General features: G+C 37.4%; 2 protein-coding genes across 8 annotated transcripts in view; one reads left to right on the top strand and one right to left on the bottom strand.

The window, feature by feature from the left end:
• The first annotated feature begins 309 nt into the window (after nucleotides 1–309).
• On the top strand, nucleotides 310–7,373 carry LOC107036828 (serrate RNA effector molecule homolog). 2 transcript variants are annotated; one of them, XM_015255027.1, is made up of 11 exons: nucleotides 310–443; nucleotides 763–911; nucleotides 1,150–1,434; nucleotides 2,039–2,233; nucleotides 2,979–3,045; nucleotides 3,157–3,551; nucleotides 3,748–4,423; nucleotides 4,613–5,130; nucleotides 5,201–5,647; nucleotides 5,894–6,019; nucleotides 6,937–7,373. In XM_015255027.1, exons 2-11 carry the CDS (start codon nucleotides 790–792, stop codon nucleotides 7,013–7,015), a joined length of 2,910 nt encoding a protein of 969 aa, XP_015110513.1. In that variant the 5' UTR covers nucleotides 310–443; nucleotides 763–789; the 3' UTR covers nucleotides 7,016–7,373. The 2 variants fall into 2 exon arrangements, with proteins under 2 accessions (XP_015110513.1, XP_015110514.1); XM_015255028.2 differs by lacking the exon at nucleotides 6,937–7,373 and adding an exon at nucleotides 6,165–6,782.
• The window catches only part of LOC107036829, a 41,952-nt gene continuing 27,556 nt past the window's right edge, over nucleotides 6,760–21,155 (bottom strand). For 2 of the 6 annotated variants that reach the window (XM_015255033.1, XM_015255032.1), the window contains exons 3-11: nucleotides 15,299–15,803; nucleotides 14,608–14,903; nucleotides 11,613–11,856; nucleotides 10,272–10,689; nucleotides 9,932–10,059; nucleotides 9,428–9,547; nucleotides 9,015–9,032; nucleotides 8,471–8,618; nucleotides 6,760–8,117 (exon numbers count right to left, since the gene is read on the bottom strand). In XM_015255033.1, the coding sequence (XP_015110519.1) occupies nucleotides 7,994–8,117; nucleotides 8,471–8,618; nucleotides 9,015–9,032; nucleotides 9,428–9,547; nucleotides 9,932–10,059; nucleotides 10,272–10,689; nucleotides 11,613–11,856; nucleotides 14,608–14,903; nucleotides 15,299–15,803 (2,001 nt within the window). In that variant the 3' untranslated portion in view covers nucleotides 6,760–7,993. Of the gene's footprint in view, nucleotides 8,118–8,470; nucleotides 8,619–9,014; nucleotides 9,033–9,427; nucleotides 9,548–9,931; nucleotides 10,060–10,271; nucleotides 10,690–11,612; nucleotides 11,857–14,607; nucleotides 14,904–15,298; nucleotides 15,804–17,940; nucleotides 18,112–21,155 lie in introns of those variants that run through there. The other 4 variants (XM_015255029.1, XM_015255030.1, XM_015255031.1 and 1 more) reach the window with 4 other exon arrangements.

Here is a 21,155-nt window from a genome sequence, read left to right as displayed (position 1 = left end):
TCATTGCGAGACCACGGCGCCACCTTATCTCCTACCATATTTCGATTTTTACATTTTGCTCCAAATATATGTTGCTTGTAGGATGTTGCCAAAATATTCTCCATGAATAAAAAAATTTACGAATAGAATATTTTATGAATTGCAAATTCAAGCGGACAGATTAATTAACCTCCTTACGTTTTCCATCACTTGCTGGTGTTTAGCTATAGAACGTACATCGGGCACGGGAATATTCGGGAAATGTGGCCTCTAGCCGCGTAAACCCTGAAGACGCGCGGACGCGGCTTCACGCGCTGGGGTGGGGACACGTCCGTGCGTCCGCCATACTCGGTCAGTTACCAAACGGTACATTGCTCCGTTGAGCTCATTCACCTCCAATAACTGCTTTTTTTAAACAAATAACTACGTGAAAAGTGCGTAAAAACCCTCAGCAATTGTTCAAGGTACGGGAGTGTATCATATTACGTTCAATGAATTTTAAAAAACAAGCATTCTTCCTTCAATTGAGTCATTCTAATTTCAAACGCTCAAAGTTGGACTCCGGAACGCCGACAATTGATCAACAATCAGACTTTGCAAATAATTTCACAGCAATATTTGATTTCTATCGTTCGATTTTTCATTTCCTTCTCAATGGAGGAGTCGGAGTAGATGAGATTGCGGGGCTTTGGGGATGATTTCCTAGACATATGCACGTTAACCTAGAAATTGACGGTGGGATGGGATCAAGAGATAATCAATGGGATTTTAATTGCTCTCCAGGCATTTGAGGTTCCATTTGTTGCCACGATGGGAGACTCTGATGACGAGTACGACAGGAAACGGAGAGATAAGTTTAGAGGGGAAAGACCTGAATCGTACTCCAGAGAGGGCAGGAGGGATGACAGACGACGTGATGAGTGGGCTGAAAGGTGAGAAAATTATTTTTTTCCATTAATTTTCTGTCATTCATGCAATTTATTCATGCAATTATTATGCATTGATGAGAATCAGTCTTGGGAATTCGAAACTTTGGGAATTCGTAATATTTTTCATTCAATCTCACAACTAGCAACAAAAAACTTCAAAAGAATAATATCTCTACATTCCCCTCTAAAGTTGTTGTTGTTAAAAAAAGAGAGTTGACGAATTTTGAATTGAATTATTCAGAGAATGGTCCAGTAGAGCCAGAGCTCGTCCAGATTACCGAGAATATCGTGGAGGGGGTGGAGGTGGCAGGGAGAGATACAGTCCAGGCAGATCTCAGGACATGGCACCCCCGATGAAACGTATGCGATCTGATTGGGACGATCGAGGCTCGAGGTACCCACACTCGGATTATTACGGCGGTGGTGGGGGAGGGGGAGGGGGCTCGTGGGGTCCAGACCACTATCCCCCACATCATCATGCCAATCATCACTATGGCAACCACAACAACAGCGGCAGCAGCGCCAGGTTGGTTTGAACCTCTTCACTTGTTTCAGTTTTTCTCGTGAGGACGAGATATTTTGGGGATTTGGTGCATAAAAATATAAACCATTATGTCAGTTAATCGGGGGAGAGGTAGATTTCCTATGGTTTTTTGGGGCAATATACGGTGAATATTAGACACTATTGCATGATTTTTTCAGCCATTTTTGTGGCAGTAATTGTTTCAACTTTATTGTTTTGGGACAGAAGGGGGAAAACAAATGGCGATGATTGGACACAGTTAATTGTGAAGAAACAACATTTGAAACAGACATTTCAAATGATATTTAATTCATTAATATTTCTCTGTTCTATCGGAATGAGAAATTGCATGGAATTTTTTTTATTTTATAGAATTGTCAAATTAGCATGCAATAGTTAATTACGACGAAATAGTTACGACTCTGTGAAATAGTTATTTCAAATTAATTATTTTGGCTGAATGAATATTATCTATATTTTCATATTTCTAAAATTGAAATGATATAGAGACTCGGTAATTTGTTCTATTAAAATTAATGATTCACTAGTATTTTTTCTTTCAATATAAGATGGAAAAATTCGTCAAAAAAATGTTTTTAAATTTCAGTCGAGAGGTAGCTGGCAACTTCAGCAACTCAAACGTTGAAACCCAGCCCCCAATGATGACGTTCAAAGCCTTCCTGGTAACCCAGGAGGACACGATAACCGACGAGGAGGCGATAAAACGTTACAACGAGTACAAACTCGAGTTCCGTCGTCAGCAGCTGAACGAGTTCTTCGTGGCCCACAAGGACGAGGAGTGGTAAGTCCTCCGACCCCCTCCCGACCCCAAAAAACCCCCCATCAATGACTCAATCAACTGTCACAATTACCAAGTTCTTTCGTCATTGAGGGAATCTTAAATAATTAAAAAAAAAAAAGCTCTGCAAGTGTTTAACGAATGTTATCCCCACAGCGTGCAGTGCCTGCCAACGGTCTCCGTTAATTTATGAAAAATTTCGGGCATCGAGACTGAAGACAAATATATTCTTTCAATTGCACATTTTTAATAGACCATGAGTCTGGTGAAATGGTTGATTATATCAGGATTCATTGGGATTAATTTTGATAGCGAGCTGGGCGCGCAAAGCCCGACGTTGAATAAATATGCTCGCATGTTTAGGCCGCGTTTTTAAAACCGCATTGATAGGTTTCGATGAAATTTGAGGGTAAAGAGAAAATACAGAGAAAGTAGGAAATGATAGTGATCAACAGGTGAGGCTCTACAACAAAGTACCTGACACATGTCGAATTATCCAACGTTTTTTATTATTAATTGTTAATGAATTCAATCGAAAAATCCAGAATTAATATTTTTTTTTGTTCTCCTTGAGATGATCTTTTTGTTCATTTTTCATTAGAGTATTTCTGTGGGCATTGGTGAGATCAATGCAGTAATTATTTCACCATGTCGGAGTTTTTCTATTGAAATTAATCATTAAAGTTTTGATAATGAGTTGACGATTTTTGTATTTGTTTTGTTGGTAATATTTGGCTTTTGGTGGTAGGTTCAAGATTAAATATCACCCTGAAGAGTCGATTAAGAGAAAGGATGAACAGATTTCAGCGTTGAAGGTATGTTTTCATAATTACGAAATCATGATTCACGATGAGAAACACACATCATATTTATGGATGATGATGATGAGTTGGAGACTGTTATTTTGGAATTTTCATCGATTGCAGAAACGTGTGGAAGTTTTTTTGGAACTTTTAAACTCAGGACAAATCGAGAAAGTTTCAGTAGACTCTGATCAGTCGGATGCGTTGCTGCATTTGTTGGATTCAGTTGTTATTAAGCTTGAGGGGGGAACTGAGGAGGACTTGAAGATTCTAGACTCGAAGCCTCAGGTTCCAGTGATGAAAGAGCTCGTGAGGAGAGAGAAGGAGAAGGAGAAGGAAAAGGAAAAGGAAAAGGAGAAAGAGCAGGAGAAGGAGAAAGACAAAGAGGAGGAAAAGGCGGAGAAGGAGGAGGACAAGGAGAAAGAGAAGGTTGAGGAGAAGAAGAAGGATGAGGAGGAGAAGGAGGAGGACGAGGAGGAGGAGGAGAAAATGGAGACGAGTGAGGATAAAGAGGACAGGTGACTTTTTTATTATTGTTGCCTATTACATTTTATGAGAATATTTTTATTTCATTTACTAGTAACCAGTTATTAGTGACAGTTTTTATTGATTTTTTAATCAAATTGTGAATTGTGAAAATGACGAAATTATTTTAAATTTGAGTGCAATTGTCACTTGCCAGCCAACGAGATCTAAACATTCACTTCCTTTCAGCGAAGAGAAGCCCTCAGAGGCAATGGACCAAGAGACTCCAGTTTCAGACGAGCAGAACGGAGACATTGAGATGAAGCCTCCCTCGGAGCCAGTAGCCCCAGAAGATGCGCCAAAGCCGACACCGGATCCTTCAGAGGAGACCTTCAACCTCCCTGAGGAAGCACCCTCCGAGCCCTCTGAGCTCCCAAACCCCAAAAAACGCAAAAGAACCGATTCGAACTCCAGTTCCTCGTGGTCCTCCACCAGTTCCTCCTCAGACAGCGAGAAACCAGAGACACCAAAAGAGTCCGCAAAACCCGAAACCGAGGAGACGGTCGAGGCCCCAGAAGAGGCCTCCAAAACGGCTGAAGAAGCACCCAAACCTGAAAAGCCAGAACAAGAGCAAACAGGAGAAACTGAAGAGGCCCAGCAGAAGGAGGAGTCACCCCCTTCCCCAAAGAAGAAGGACCCTGAACCGGAAGCTGTGATCGACCTAGCCTCCGAGGACAAGGAGAAGGAACCCAGAGCCCTCCACAAGACCAGCAGCATTTTCCTCAGGAATCTAGCACCCACGATAACGAAAGCTGAGGTGGAAGCCATGTGCAAACGCTTTCCAGGCTTCCTCAGGGTGGCTATTGCTGACCCTCAACCTGAACGTCGATGGTTTCGGAGGGGTTGGGTATCCTTTGAACGTCAGGTGTGTGATAAAACGTTTTCAAGAGTACGTCAATGAAATGCAGAAAATATTCCAGACATTTTTTTCCTGTATTGATAGAATTGATGAATATAAAATCAATTGCAATTCATCTTTGTGCCTTTATTTTGTTCATTAGTGGTTTTGAAAAATAAAATTTCCTTGAAAAATATCGATGAAATTTGTTCACAGGTGAATATCAAGGAGATCTGCTGGAGTCTCAACAACATCAGACTCCGTGACTGCGAGCTGGGAGCTATTGTTAATCGAGACCTGATCAGACGAATCAGAACAGCGAATGGAATAACAGCTCACAAGCAGGTGGTTCGTTACGACATAAAACTGTCAGCAAAGATTGTTCATAATCTTGACACGAGGCTGGGTCTGTGGAGTGACGATAAGAAGGAGGAGAGTGAGAAGGAGGGGAGGAATGATATGGAGCAAGCTGCCTTTGGACTGTCCTCGAAGAATCCAGTTCTGAAAAACATCACGGATTACCTGATTGAGGAGGCCTCTGCTGAGGAAGAGGAGCTCCTGGGGATGTCTGGGGAACAGGAGGAGGGACAGCTGGGGGACGGAGAGGGCCCCATCGAACGAGATCCCACTCTGATTATGGTTCTCGATCGATTGATCCTCTATTTGAGGATCGTTCACTCGGTGGATTATTACAATCACTGCGAGTATCCTAATGAGGACGAGATGCCCAACAGGTGAGATTCAATAATTCAACTTGTGTGAAAAATATCAATAATAATGAATTAATTAATAATAAATAAATAGGTGTGGAATTATGCACGTAAGAGGGCCTCCACCAGCTGCCAAAGTCTCCTCTTCAGAATTGAGTGAATACAGTAGAAATTTTGAGGGAAAAATGTCGGCATTTCTCGCCCCCGTGGCTACAGTACCCTCTGAAGAATTCGAGAAGCTTGGGGCTAAGGACGCCGAGGCTGAAATCGAGAAGTTCGTCCAGGCGAACACTCAAGAATTGTCCAAGGACAAGTGGCTGTGTCCACTCAGTGGGAAGAAGTTCAAGGGGCCTGACTTCATAAGAAAGCACATCTTCAATAAGCATGCGGAGAAGGTAGCTGAAGTGAAGGCCGAGGCTGAGTACTTCAATAATTATCTCAAGGACCCCAAGAGACCGATTTTACCGGAACATCCTGGGAATAAGGCGCCTGTTAGGGAGGCACCCAGAGAGAGCTTTCCCCATTATGGAGGGATGGGAGGGTGAGGGTTTTTTGTTATTAAATTACGATATATATCTAACAAAAGCTGAAATTTTGATGAAATTTCGATAGAATGTCATTCTACAGTTGAATTCACACTTTTATTATGGATTATTATGATTAATAATTATTACTAATCATTAATTTCTCAGAAACAAGTCCTATTTTTGCAAAAAAAAAATGTTTAAATTCATGAAGATTAATTTCACAATTCATATTTATATTTTGTTTGTTCTCATTATTTCAGATTCGGTGGATTTGGCGGTGGAAACTTTGGAGGTTCACGAGGCGGTTTTGGGGGTGGCTATGGCGGTGGTTTCGGTGGTGGATTTGGAATGCCACGTCCTAATCGTGGTGGATTCAACAGAGGACGGTAAGATGATAATTTCAATCTTTAAACACGTGCACTCACTGTCAAAAACTTTTCTTCATCTTTTGACAATTAACGATTTTATATTCTTATTCTTGGGGAAAAAATGAGACTGGTTCTCTATCGTGGTTTATAATGATGCTTCCAGGGCCGCTCCAGAATCTACATCGAGACCAATTATTAGTTATAATGACCTGGACCATTTAGACGACGATATATTCTAATTTTTTCACAAGAGAGAATTCCTGGATCATTTAATTAACGAATCGTTACGTATATTCGCTATTATGGAGGCACCAGTCACAATTTCCAAACATTTGAATCAAGAATCGTTTACTCGATGATTACTTCTTTGGTAATTACATGAATTTATTGTTTGTTTCCACTTTTACTATTTAATTATTTGATTTAAAGTGATTTATAATGCTTTAAAACCAGTTGAGATACTTGAAATAGTGTGAGAACAGGTGCCTCGATGGTAAATACTTACGTACAAGAGATAAAATCAAATGAAAAAACAATTGTAAATACTTGAAACTGAAATATCAGGAATATCTTGAAATTGACAAAACACTATTGTAGATTGGATGACGATAAAATGAAAATCAACATAAAAGACCATGAACTGTCGAGATAAACAAGTAAATGTATTTGTTGTAATGAATTTGTCAATTTATTTTATTAAAGGATAAGAAATGTCCCATCCACTCCTATTTCACCTGGAAATTAACGAAATAATGACATAATAAAATAATTTAAACACTTAGATATTTATTTGTTTATTTTCAATGCACGTGATGATGATAGACCACCGCTTGAAATTACATAAATAATCGAATGAAAGATAAATGTTGAAAGAATTCGAAAAGACGAAAGATAAAATAAAGCTAATGGTTTTTATCGTTTTTGCCAATTTCCAGTGGTGGCGGTGGCGACTTCCGGCCGGTTATTCACTATCGAGACCTCGACGCACCGAGAGAACCCGATGAATTTTTGTAAATGAAAAAACACAAATCATTTTCAAAAAATAATTAACAATTATTGACTGACACGATGAATTTATCATTAAAATCTCCTCCACATTGACAAATTGCGTGACCCTGTTGTGAGAGAAATATAGATAAGTACGATCAAGTACATTTATGTAAATACTGACACTTTGGAATTAAATGGTCGTTTGATTAATGTGTGAACACATTGAATTGTAACTGATCGATGCAATGAATTTAATAGTGACGGTGGACAGAAGGCAATTAGTTTTTTAAGGTAATCATACAATTTGGTGCGATTTTGGTCTTGGGTTGTAAGAAATTTGCAGGGTTGGTGATTAATAAATGCGGCTGATTTGCCTTGGAAATTGTCGCAATTTTTTTAACCTTTGAATATTAATTGAGAATTCCATTTTTAATGGATTCAAATGGGAATTGTTGAGTGGTGATGTGATGAGATATCATGTCATAAGAATTGACAAAAATTTTATGGAGAGAATATTTTTATTCTCTCGAGATATCTCTCTCTCTCTCTTGAGATATTATCCTAGTTTATTCAAGAGGGTAAAATTTGGATAATTCATTCCCCAAAAATTGTAATTAAAAAAAATCCCAACGATCAGGGCTTTTCTATCAAATTTGTTCAGGTCTAATCCCTCCCAGAAGGTTTGGAAAAAAAAAAATTGTGTCTGTACATCAAACCACCCCCGGAAGTTGTCGATTCAAAAAATAGTACACGCACGAAATAAAGAAACCGATGAAGAGAATAATTTCTACTAACAAAATATCTAACTATCACAAAATCTCCCGAAACATTGAAAAAGTACGAAATCCTCAAGTTTCTTTAAATACTATGAAATCTTGGCTATTTATTATCAAATCAAAATAATTGATGTATCGTACTCGTTTTTACAGTTATTTGCAATGATCCACTGTACAGTCTCTCGTATTTCTCTTTTGCTAATACTTTTTTTCATTAAGTTGAGTTTTATCTTGTCTGCCGCCTGATGCTGGAGGGAGTCGCACGGTCCCGGCAGTGCTGCTCGTCTGATTCGTCACCGCAATCGTCGATTCCGTTACACTTGAAGTTTCGAGTTATGCATCTCCCATTGCTGTGGGAATTAAAAAAGGATAATTTATTTGATACTTGCGAGATATTTTTGGGTCGTGTTTACTCGCAACCTTTTCATTTTTCTATATAATAATGAATAATCAACAAATTCAGTCATTTCAAATTTTTTACAAAAAATCTCTCAATATTTTTTTTTTGTAAAATCACGCCCTCCTGTATCAAAACGATCAAAACCATGACTAAAATGAATTTCAAGGTCAGTTTTTCTTGTGAATATCCCCTTTAGATTTTTAAACATTCATTAAAAACTGATAATGAAGATGAGTGGAGGACTCGATTAAATTATCTCAAAAACATGAGTGATTGTTGTTTTTTTGAATCGATTAGACTCACCGACATGTGAACTCGTGTTTATTACAACGACCCCGACAACCTCTGGGCTCGTCAGATCCGTCGGCACAATCTCTCAATCCATCACAGAACCTGGACTTGAGTATGCATTGACCGTTACTGCAGGTGTACTCGTTGCTCGATGGACAAGCTGAACCATTGAATCAGTTATTTTTACAGCGGATCAATCATTCAATTTGATGCCACGTTATGTTAGATAATTATTGAATTAGTATCGTCTCAAATTTTTAAATAATAATAATAAATAATTTTATTCAAAAGACTTGTAAAGAAGTAGAATTTCTAATTTTTCACATCTAAATGACTTGAAATATTGATTGAAATTGTTTTATTCAAAAGAATTCTATTCGACAAACATATAGTGATTGGCTTTTTATTTTAGAAAAATGAATAATTTCATTTCAACTTGGAATAATTGTTTCAATTAATATTCCATTAGAGAAAGCAACATGCGAATATACCACTAGGTCTCTCATGCATCTAAACTAGGGAATGTGCATAAAATATTTCTAAATAATGTACTCACACCAACCTAGGTCATCACCTACGAGAAAAGAGAAGAAGAATGAGAGCGATTCCACAAAAAAAACAAAAAAGAGTGAAAAAAAAACAAGAAATTATGAACGATGAAAGGGGGAGGAGTCAGATGGTACTAAATTATCACCTGTGATCTGCACTAAGCAGCAATTGCAAAGATACAACAAACGAATCTCAGAGGAATATCGACTTCCTATGGTGATAAATCAACTGTACGAAAATCGTTCATGGATAGGATAATTACGCCAATTACCCAAGTATACTCTTCACTCGCAATTAACTAATTAACAAAGCGTAGCTGTGTATCAAACAGACTGATTGCAGGGCTCTGGAAGATCAGGGATAAGGGGAGAAAAAGAATGATGATTGGAGGAGACATGGATCGAGTGGTGAATGACTTACCGAGGGTACAGTTAATCTCGTCAGTTGCATCCCAACAGTCGATTTTTCCGTCGCAGCGCTTCTCGAGGGGGAGGCACGATGTCTCGTTGCCACATTGGAAGTGCGTCTGGAGGTCGCACTCTGTGCACATGAATGAAACTTTGAGGAACTTTTGAGGAATTTGGATGGTATTTTATCTTTCGAAATTAATAAAAAAATATCTTGGTAATTTTATTCAGTCTTTAAATGTCAATTAATATCTTCAATTTTTCCATCCAAAGTTATTTGTCCTCATCTTTATGAATGGGACAATATGTCACTAGTTCATAAAGTCATCCTAATACATAAAAATGGAACCGGAAGCCATACAACAAGAAGTTAAACCGAAATCCGATAGAACAAACGCCCCGCCCCGTCAACTGGGCTAATGCCACCCCAACACCAGTTCCAAGGTCCCCAGATCGTCCCTCATTCATCCCCTCCCCTTCATTTTCACTCAAAAATAAAAATGAATAAGACACTTACTGCAGTTGTACTCGTCCGAGTGGTCATAACAATTCATGTGTCCGTCGCACCGTTTCACTGACGGGATGCATAGGCTGTTGGAGCACGTCCACTCGCCGTCCAAGCAGTAATGTTCCACCTCGACGCACCTAAACCCAGAAATAAAAAAACAAATTTTTGTTTCATATTTATTTCAGAAAAAAAAATTCTTCCCTGAAATAATGGAAACTTTATAATTTTTACTACACAAAATTTGACATTAGGACTTGAAAATTAATAAATTTAGGAATTAGATGATTTCAACATTCAAAAAATGAATGAAATGCCAAGATGAAAGAAATTTCAACTAAATGATTTATACCTGAAGGCATCGACATCAAGTCGATGGCACTTTTGCCTATTAACAAGACATAGTCCAGCACAACCAGTCGGATCCATGGAGTCCAGAGCAATTCTGCACACTGGTACATCCTCGTCGACGAGCGCAACACACACTTCGCCCTTGTAACAGTCATCACAGTGCCGTGTAATATTCATCGGTGTTATCACGCTCGGTGGCACTGGCGTTTCCGTTTCCTGTGGCTCTGTTACCGTGGTACTGAACTCAGGAAGTGGGATATTTGTCGTCGATGGTACTTGAACGAAGCTTGGGAGTGGAGGAGTTGACTCCTCGGGGCTGTTTATACCGATCAACAGTGGATGTGGATACGTTACGTTTGTGGAGGAGGGGTTTTCGCTCGAGCGAAGGTACTGCTGAATTATTTGGAGTTTCTCGGGTTCTGAAACATACGTGTTTCATTTTTTGTATGTTCATTCCATTTGGGGGGACATTTTTTTTTAGAGGGATGATGTTGAGTTGATTCATTTCACTGTAAAATTGCTGAAAATTCTCAGGAATAATTGTATTTCATCACGCTTAATTATCTAAAATCATATCTCCTCCCCCGTATTATCACAATATTCGATAATAATAATTTCTCTAAATATATTTTCTCTTCCTCAATTACCCGAAAAACATAAACCCCCAATACCTAATTATTATGAATTAATAAATTTTCGTTCGAGTTCTCCACTAATTAATTAATTTCCGAAGCTTCCTCAGTTACCCATTTTTTTCGCTCCTCATTTTACCATCTAGGGAAAAAATCGGGATGGTTCATTTAAAGCACGCATCTCCAGAATTTTTTGTGCAGAGCGTTAGGACTCTCATAACTCATTTGGCTCGGTCTGCCGGTCAAAGCCACTCGGTGTGACTATTCGATTAAAGTTTCCATTAATTTTACTGCAAATTGAGTCGTTCCTATTCCAACCCCACGTGACATGATTATTCAAAGTTGTAAAAGGGATAATTTCTAGGAGGAAATTGAATACGAGGATGCGAGCATCGTTTATACTCATCTAAAGTGACGTGTTATAATAAATAAATGATAAATCGTCAGGAATTAATTGATCCACCATTTGGTAGTTTTCCATGTGTTTCGGAAACTAGTGAATGGCGGAAATATCAAGAGACTTTTCTATAAGGAATTAAACTTATTATTTTCTTATTTTCCATTTATTATTTAAATATCACCATCAAGATAATTTAATATTCAAAAACCGATGGAGGAATTAAAATACGAGAAATTAAATCTACAAGCTGATTCATGCCATTTCTACCCTTTTGCAATGAAAATATTTATTTAATAACATTCATATTTACCGAAGACAATGTAGAGGGCTATTGCACCGATGCCCAGGAGTGCCAGGACGGCGATGAGAAGTAGAATAATGGATTTGGTGCAGCCCGTGCCGTCCAGCGGTCGAGCAAAGTGCAGAGTCCATCCGTGACGATTTTTTCGAAGTCGTGCGGGTTGAGGTGGCGGCTCACCTCGCACACTTCTTCGGAGGTTCACCCGGTTCTGGGAGGAGGGACTCTGGGTGCGTGTTGGTAACGAATATGCCCTCTAAAACAAAATAAAATTATTTCTCTCAATTTCTTAAACGAAATGAGTAAATTTCTCGAAATTTCAATTGAGTTTTTGGTGAATATCAAGCCCTTTTTTGTAGGTGAGGAAATTTTCAATAAAAAATGTAACATTTTCTAACATCTTCCTCTAAACCACTCATTACTAAAATAATTTGATTTTCTATTAAAAAAAAAAAAAGTCATTCTGTGACCGATTTTTGCTCCTTTTCTCTTTTAATTTCAATTTACCTGAAATTCCTCCATCGACAATCCATCCTCCCTTCCCCCTGTCACCACTTTTCGCTCTGCAAATAATTCAGAAGCGAACGGTAGACAAAATTCCCGAAAATCGATGGAACCCGATTTTTCCTGTACATTGAAATGATCGCGCAAGGGACGATCGTCGTAAGAACTCTCCAAGATCTTCATCCGGAAATTCCAAGATCCAAAAATATGAAATTGCATTCCCCCTCGCCAGCGCTCATTTTTCCCTCTCACAAATGGTGGAAGAACACGACTTTTCAAAACTCACGCATTCGATAATTTATTTCCCCCGAATTATTCTGATTACCTGGAGATCGCGAATACACGTGCACTCGCATTGGCGGGAGACACTCAACTGCTGCGTTTCCCATTGATTCATCATCACTGACATAATCTTGATCCTCACGTTACACTGAGGCGTCTTCTTTCATTCGAAATAGCATCACTTTTTTATATTTAATACCAAGGTTTCACGAATGTTTTTATTCTTGGTGACTGAGGGATTGCGTTTGCGGTCTCATTGCGCATTTAGATGAGAATTTTTCAGGGTTGTTCCACAGTAAATGAAATAAAATCATTATAGACAAAATAAATCCAAACTGAAATAGTTGTATTTCTCGTATATTAAACTATTTAAACACAATCCATTACAATTGGCAACTGAAACAACAATAATTAATTTAAAAAAATCACTTTGTAGTGAAAAAAGTATTGACTTATCCCTTTCCACCAATTAAAATTATCGTGCAATCAAGTATTTTACTACTTCAACCAATAATTTCTAAAAAAAAAAAAGCAAACAAAAAATTGAGTACCACATAATGTTCAACAACCAAAAGAATCAACAGATGCATCGAGTGCCGCCAATTACCCCCTAGACTCGATCGAAACCGTTACTTCTACAAAACTAGCTGAAAAACCCGATCCAATTTCCCATTCCACCCCATAAATCCGCTCTAACGATTTCCGTTACTCAAAACCCACATCACCAGTGATGAGAAGTAAACGACGAAATAACCCGGCCACAACTGAATTTTAATCCAGCGAGTAAGACATGTCGTATGCGCAATGTTCCACACACGGGCTTCATTCGACACTCCCCAACTCCTCATATCTGGCACAGTTTCAAAACGCAAACGTCTTTGCGGGGTGACATAACACATCATCCGCTCTGACGCTCATGAGTGGACGAAGAAAGCCGCGAGAAAGAAAGAAGAGAAAATAAAATAAAAAAGAAATTTTTTTTTTCATTCTGAAAAAATCCAGTTTACTGTTCAATAATATGATCTCCTTTACCCTGGAATTTTCTGAAATATAATTTCAGATATGTATATGAACTACACATGAACATGAAATTTGCCACATGTCGATTAAGCCAATTTGACTACTGGTCAGTTTCTGATAAATATCCCGAAATCTAAGGAGAATGGCAAAATTTTTATCATAATCTTTTTTGTAGCTTTTAATGAGGTCTACAAAAAAGGCTATAACAAAAAGTTCGCTATCTCCCTTAGATTCCGAAATATTCATCAGAAACTCAGCTAAAGCCAAGTGAACTCGAATCATTTTACTTCTTCGTTACTGAATTGAGATTCAAAGACTTTCAAAAGAATTATCAAGATATTTTGGGTGAGAAAACATGAAGACTATTCAATATTAGGGTCAATTCATTATTATTTATAAATTTCCGAAAGTTTTCTAAAGTTCCAAAAAAGTTGAGAATATTGGAAAGTTTGTGATCTCAAAATTTTTGATAATACACAGTTGAAAAACCGTGGACATCGCTGCGGACTGTTCAAGGAACAGGAAAAAAAAATAAGGCGCTGAATAAAACAACGAGTTTAATGGAAATAATTCCCAGGCTAGAGTAAATAAAAATGATTGTTTGTCCTATCCGTCTGTTCTGTTCTGTTGAGTCTGGCAAAAAAAGCGGGTAAAAACCCTAAGAGAATAGGAGTTAACAAGTGAGGGAATCCCACAACAAGTAATCACAGCTCACTGCGGCTCTGGCGGTTAATTACGAGGTAACGAGACGGAAGGGCAGTCAAACGGGTGGATAAAAACTTATTTCCTACGAGTTTTACTGTTTGGGATCATTAAAAACTAACAGTCAGTTTACAAAACGTCAGACAGTGGATAGTAGAAAATTGTTGCGAGCCAGCTGTATCCCAATTATGAATTTTCTCGTTCTCCCGGGGTTCTTTGACTCCAAATGTGGAACCCTTGATAAAATGGGGGAATTGCTTCTCGAGGGCTTGCAGAGAATTATTGAAATGAATGAATGAATAAAATATGGGATTTTGTTACGATGGTGGTCATAAGAAAACGAATGAAATAAAGCCCTGACTTAGCTTTGGGAAGCTAAGCAGCGCTGAGGGTGAATACGAGGGAACACCTGAGAAAGAATTAAAAAGAAGGAGGTAAGGAGAAAATATAACGTAATGGGGAAAAATACAAGGAAAGAATTTTAGAATTTTATTCTTACCTGGAAAGGCTGTTCCTTGAACTCCCCAACGAACCCCCCAGGATCCTTAACCCTCCATTGATCCTGTGAATAAATAGAATTGACCTTCATTCCCGTCCGATGCTTGGGCGGCGTTAGCAGCGCCCTGTCCTCCTCCAGGGTCACCAGCCTGGGCTCCCCCTCGTTCTTATCATAATTCAGAAGCTTTCTGTCATAGAACCCTCCACCACAGATGCCTCCTACCTGTCCATTGGCTATCGCAAAGACAGCACAGGAGTTCACACAGCATCCATTTTGCCCCGCCGCCACCCCAAAACCTGGATATAAGGATGGCTGATGTTGAGAATTCAATCTCTGTTTTCACCAAATAATAGTCTTTGATTGATTTTTAAATTCACATTTGAAAATAAGAAAAAAAAAGTTAAAATCTGAATTCTGGTGGTTTAGAAAATTCATTAATTCTATAGAAATGATTAAATAAATCACCACTTCGCATATTCCAATATTTTAAAAATAATTTATTCTCTTCAGATCAACTTCAACTTCAGCTCGTTTCATCGAGCATCTCCCAGAGAAAGAAGAATGTTTTCCAGCTATCGTTCGTATTTTTTCATCCTCTTTTTGCTGAGAATTTATTATATAGCGCAAAGTATGCCGACATATTTTTTTTTCTCCCAAGATGGCTTAAACTATGAAAACGGACCGTTCATACCTGGAAGTCTACCATCAGGAATCGTGAATATCGGCTCGAGAAGACTTGCATTCCTCTCCACATATCCTAGCTTCTGTGTCCTAGCTTCCTCACTCGCCTTCATCTTGCAATGCTTGCAATCTTTTTTCCTCCTTCTCCTAGGTTTTTCACTTATCTCCATTAAACTGTCATCACTCTGCTTATTCTCCCTTGAAACTGGATTTTTCTCTGTACTAGTCACTCTGACTGAGTACCTCGTTATTTCTTCCTTATTAAATGCACTATTTCTACGCAAGGGTAACGTCAAATTCCTCTGAAACGTGCGCTGTGAGTCCTCGGAGGTGCAGTTCATCTCCAAACGATTATCAAATACACTTGGAAGCTGCTTTTCCATTCCTACGATTATGTCCTCGTAGACGTGAGTGTCTGGTGTCTCTGATCGCTTGACATTCACTTCCTGCTCTTGAGGCGTGTGCTGGTGGTCCTCGAGGTTCAAAGAGTCCTCCTCATACCCCCTATTCTCCATCTGTTCAATCAAAAGATTGAGATTAAACGCTGGGGTTTTAGAGAGGAAGATTTGGGGGGGGGGATATGTGTCGAGGCTTTGCTCAACGGAAGACTTGATGGGAGTGGATGTTCCGGTGGGAGGGGAGATGTATTTTTGGAACTCCGGACGCGGGAAATCATTTACTGCCACTGGAGTTTTTTTGCCGGTGGAACTCTATTTATGAAGAAGGAGGGAGGTTTTTTCATTTTTTCAACTTGGAAAATTTTTTTTCGCATGTATTAATTTTTTTATCTGAATTACGTGAGCAAAATTTAAGAAAAAAATCATATTCTCATCATAATTGAATGAAATTTTGCAACATGTTCATTTTTTCCAACATTTCCATTTCACAAAAGGATTTCGGGAAAAATTCTGAAATAAAATTAATTATTTTCATAGAATATTTTCTACATTTGTTCTAAATTTGTTTCATAGCTCTGTAAAATCTCAATTCGATTTTTTATTTTTATAACTATATATAAATAAAAAGTGAAAATGACTTTAATGAAAAAAAAATGTGGGAATACTTAGATATCTTCAAGGCGCTTTATCTAGAGAGTGATTCATTTGAAGAGAGAATTGTGGGGAGATATTTTTTTGTAGATGACAAAATTCCTAAGTTGAAATACCTCCTAATGATTCCATGTAACACTCACTCGTTATTGAGGTAATTGAATTTTAATGATGGGAAAAATCTACTTGTTATCTTTCGGCTACTGAATTTTGACAGACCATTTTTCGGGAGATAGTCATCCTGTTGATTCATTTACATTGTCATTATGTAATAATTATACTTGATGAAAGATCAGATTGTGCACTTTGCGTCATGAAAACATCACAAGTTTCATAATTGTAATTTTATTAATTTTGTTGATGTGTGTTTATCTTATAAATAAATAATTTTAGAAGAAACGTTAAAAAAATTTTTCAACAACAATTATTGTGAGATGAGAAAACGAACGTGTTTAGGAAATTTTTTAACACGTATTCATCCTGTTCTCGCATTCGCGTATCAAAATTATCGTTCGAATCGTTTGTTTGATGATTTTCAATTAATTCATGTGATTAGAGAATTGCCGAGTAAATCATTACTTGTGAGAAAATTTAAAATAGAAAAACCTAGCGCTTTCTTTAACAAATTAAATTGAAGTTGAATTCATTCCTATTCTTCGTTTAAAAAAATTATACATGTTTTTTGCGCCCCTTTTTTTGAACATTATGCAATTTCACTGTCATCTTGCTGAGAGATATTTAATGGAAAACTTCAATAAACTTTATTTTTTCTATAAAAATTCCTTCGTAGGCAATTAAAAGCTCTAGAAAAATGTATTCCGCAACCGTTGCCGCAAATACAAAAAAAATAATGCTTTTATCACATGCGAAATTCCTCGGTAATTGAGGAAGTCGACAGAAAAAAGCTGTCTTATTATGCTAGCCTAGACAAGAAATCCACCTTTCCCACTGGGTTTACCTTTCTCTCTTTGTTACAACATTGTATAAATATTGATGAAAATTGTAATATATAAATATTGTTGGAAATTGTATCATAACTCTTGGATTCTGGGATAATCTTTAAATGATGATCTACATTCGCTGCGTTTAAACATTTTATAACTTCCAGTAGATGAGGTAATTTTTGTTCAGATCTTTTTATTATTGTCATTTTCATTATTCAGAGACAGAGAGCAACTATACCATTTATTTATTCGAGTATCATTTCTATTGATAAAAAATTACATAGAAGTGTAATCAGTCGTATCTAGTTCTGTGAAACCATTAAATTCAATTTCTATTCTTCTCTTTTTAATAAATGAATTCTAATACAGAGAAAATGAGTCTTATTGTTCTTAAAATTGTCATTTCATGCTGAATTAAAAATTGCTTATTATCATAAATAACATTAGACAAATCAGTTCAATTTTCAAATGACTTATTGCTAGATATTAACGATTCGAAGAAATATAAAAAACATTTCGTTCAAACCCTTTTTGCATCCGCTTTAAAAAAAATAATAATTCACCAAAATTCGTCATTAAAAATTGCTGAATCAAAAAAATCAATCAATAATCAAGTAATTTTTCATTTCCTTCAACAGAATAAAAAATAGTCATTATACCTTTAAATTAAAATTCGTCATATTTGCCCTCCTCTTGTCCACCGGAACCACTTTGTCTATCTAATTAATTAAATAATTAACTCAACAGACTCATGGATTTTCAATAGCTGTATTATATTCACTAACTTAAAAACACAACTTGTCTCCGGTCAGCGGCGCAACGTAACGTGCACCAAGTGAAAACGAGGGAGGAATGAGACGTGTGAGGTTTTTAAACCGAATAGCGTCGGCAATATCTCGAGCTAGTACGGCGCGGGAGAAGTCCTCGAGGCGTTGAATAGTATCAGAAACGTTTGTTGTTTCTCAAGACAACTTGATGTATTCGTGAATTCGTCATCGAGAGGCCGACTGTTATAATCTCCGTGAACCAATCCAACCGTATAATTGTATCCTAGAATTCATGGGGAGATGTCTCTCAGGGGTTATTGCGAGATTATATTTATCTGGGACTCGATTCGCATTTTTTATGGGTGAGAAATAGAGAGAAAAATCTTAAGTGTGGTTTTCCGGAGGACTAACGAGGCGAATGAGTATTTATTAAAGAATTGAAGGCTGTTTTGCGGGTTTTTTTTTTTCAACCGCTTGATACTTTTTTTTATGGGGTAATTAGCGGTGGAAGACATGCGTTTGTGGAACGGAAATGCTATTGGAATTGAGGATTTTTTTTGCAGGGGAGGTGACATATTCGAGGTGTTGGATAATTACATTCGCAGAAGTGATGCATTTGAATCATATTGAAAATTGGAAAAAAGGTTTTTTAAATATTGCGATATTTTTTCATAAAAAATTTCGCCCTAAAAATTAGGGAATTCCAAAATATTTTTACCTGAATAATTGAACTAAAATTATGTAAAATTGATAATTCTGCATTTGACATTTACAACGTAAAAACCGGAAGCGGACCTGCAAATAAAAAAAGAATTCAACGAATTCATAACGAGAGACAATGCAAGAGGGAAAGTCCTCAACGTGGAATGTAGTACGGAGAAAGAGTTTAGGATTGGGGCTCTGATTGGCGGGCGCATCGCCATGATTGTCCCAATCGTTGGGACTTGACTTTACGATTGATCTCGTGGTGTGACGTCACGAGTTACATCGAGACAAACAGTAACAGTCACAGTCACAGTCACTGGGGAGGTATGACAATGAATGATGGACAGAGCAAGAATTCCGGAGGGGTCATCGGAGGAATTGAATGACCTCGACGAGATTGTCCATATTTTTCTCTGTCCCTCTCTCTCTCTCATCCTGTTGTCATCGAGCGTCATGATCTGTTGGTTATGTTTATGGATTTATACATTCTCCTTTATGAAATTCTTCTGCGACATTTCGAGCTACTTCTGGGAATTCGTACAATTACATTACGCATTCCTTTCGCGTGGCAACTGACTACGTGCCCACAAGAATGAAAAAAAAAAAAAATTTTGCATTTCTTCAAAAAATATATATTATGAATGTTTATACTTTTTATATTTATTTCTGCATGAGTATAATGTTGGCTGAAGAGCGAAATTTAAATTTTCGAGACAGAATGTTTATGATTTTTTCAATATTCATGAGTAATTATTATTTCAAAGTGATGGAAAGAATAGAATCAAATTGAGACGCCTCTGGAGTGAACAGAAAATACCGAAGAGGATAAATAATTCAAAGAAAGATGGCGGTGCCCTCACCTCGTACTTTCGAAAATGTCTTAAAATTAATTATCTTCTTCAAATCATCCTCAACTCACTTCATCTGGGTTCTATAAAATGAACAAATTTTTTAAGCCATCTTCCAGATTTTTCCACCCCCTTTTGGCTGAGAATTCACGATGCAAAGTTTTCCCAGCATTTCCTCAGTAGTTTGCTTTACTCCCAAACAATCTCAAATAGTTTAAAAAACAAAGAAATAAGGAATTTTGAAGCGATTTTTTTCAAGTATTCCATCACTTCCGTAACATATTCCCTTCTCCCATCAGTTTCAGGGACAAGCTCAAATCCGTGAGTGAGTGAATGCAAGTGTAGACAGTTCCCTCATCCTCCTTACTTTCGCGCTCGTATTATATATTTCGTGGAATAGATAATTTCCAACCTCTCGACCTGGAATAATTACGGGCCCCCGAGGTGGGTAATTACAAAGGAATTATGGGGCCTCAGTCCGGCGTCGTGGTAGGTAGCTCCAGACTTTTCCCGAAATATACTTTACCCACACGATAAAATAAACCAATAAATCTGTCAATTTTACGACAACGTATCGTCTACATATTCCTAACGCTCAATGCGAATTTAAAAATTAAAATTTTCTTGAATTTATCAGCAAAACTACTTATTTTTATATTATTTTATTAACAATTATTGTATAATAATTAATATTAACAGTAGGAAAGTTTTTTGACTCAGATAAAATGAAAAATTAATTCATTCCGAATAAATCCCCTATTAGAATTGAATAATCATATTGTTTTCGTAAGAAAAACTTGATATTCATCTCGATAATTTATCATGGTGCGTCTTAAAGTAAGTCTTCAACGAAGCATACCAGACGCGTCTCACGCTTGATGGCTTTAATTAACCCCTTAATAACAACTCTCAACCCAAACGCATGTGCCTGCCACTGAAATAAACAGTTGGATTTTTTTTCCCACTCGAGTGAATCAATTTTGATGTTTACAAATTGGGCTTGACCGTCTATCGTATTGGTTAATTTATGTATGCATTCTTAGCTGATAAAGTTGAATTATGCATTGTTAGGTATAGGACCGGTAATTAAGGGTCGTTGATTTGATAACAACGTGAATGTTTTCTAATGCCACTGGGATGACGTGTTGAATTTTTAAAGTCGGGTGCCTGGATTTCGATGAATCAATAAATTGAAGTTGACCATTGGGTTGTTTATCCACTAATTTATGGATTTTCTATTGATAAAAATCAATTAGTCGTCCTTAAGTTTAAGCAACTTGTTACTTATTATCGGTTTGATCTTTCTAATTGAATGGAAGGAGATGAATTAAGGCCGTGACTATTCGCACCATTGCGTGAATCACTCCCGTACACTCCATACACTCCACGCATGCGTGAAGTTTGTGTGTTTCACGCAGCCGAATTTTCATACTGCTGTGTATTTCACGCAGTTGAAGTTTCATACTACTGTGTGTTTCACGCAGTTGTATTTTGGTTCCATATGAAGACCCGAGTTTGTAGCAAAGATGTCAGACAAGATATGAATGTTTTTTT

This window comes from Diachasma alloeum, unplaced genomic scaffold (genome assembly GCF_001412515.2).
Source record: "Diachasma alloeum isolate Michigan unplaced genomic scaffold, Dall2.0 Dall_scaffold_00211, whole genome shotgun sequence".
Lineage (NCBI taxonomy): Eukaryota > Metazoa > Arthropoda > Insecta > Hymenoptera > Braconidae > Diachasma > Diachasma alloeum.
Note: the sequence above shows the minus strand (reverse complement) of the source record. Positions and strands in the feature narration are given on the sequence as shown.

What these genes read in the sequence shown, in the direction of transcription:
- LOC107036828 (XM_015255027.1), top strand. Translation starts at nt 790, where the DNA reads ATGGGAGACTCTGATGACGAGTACGACAGGAAACGGAGAGATAAGTTT. An exon ending in CGTGATGAGTGGGCTGAAAG is followed by an intron (nt 912 to 1,149) that starts GTGAGAAAATTA and finishes TGAATTATTCAG; the next exon opens with AGAATGGTCCAGTAGAGCCA. An exon ending in CATTATGGAGGGATGGGAGG is followed by an intron (nt 5,648 to 5,893) that starts GTGAGGGTTTTT and finishes TCATTATTTCAG; the next exon opens with ATTCGGTGGATTTGGCGGTG.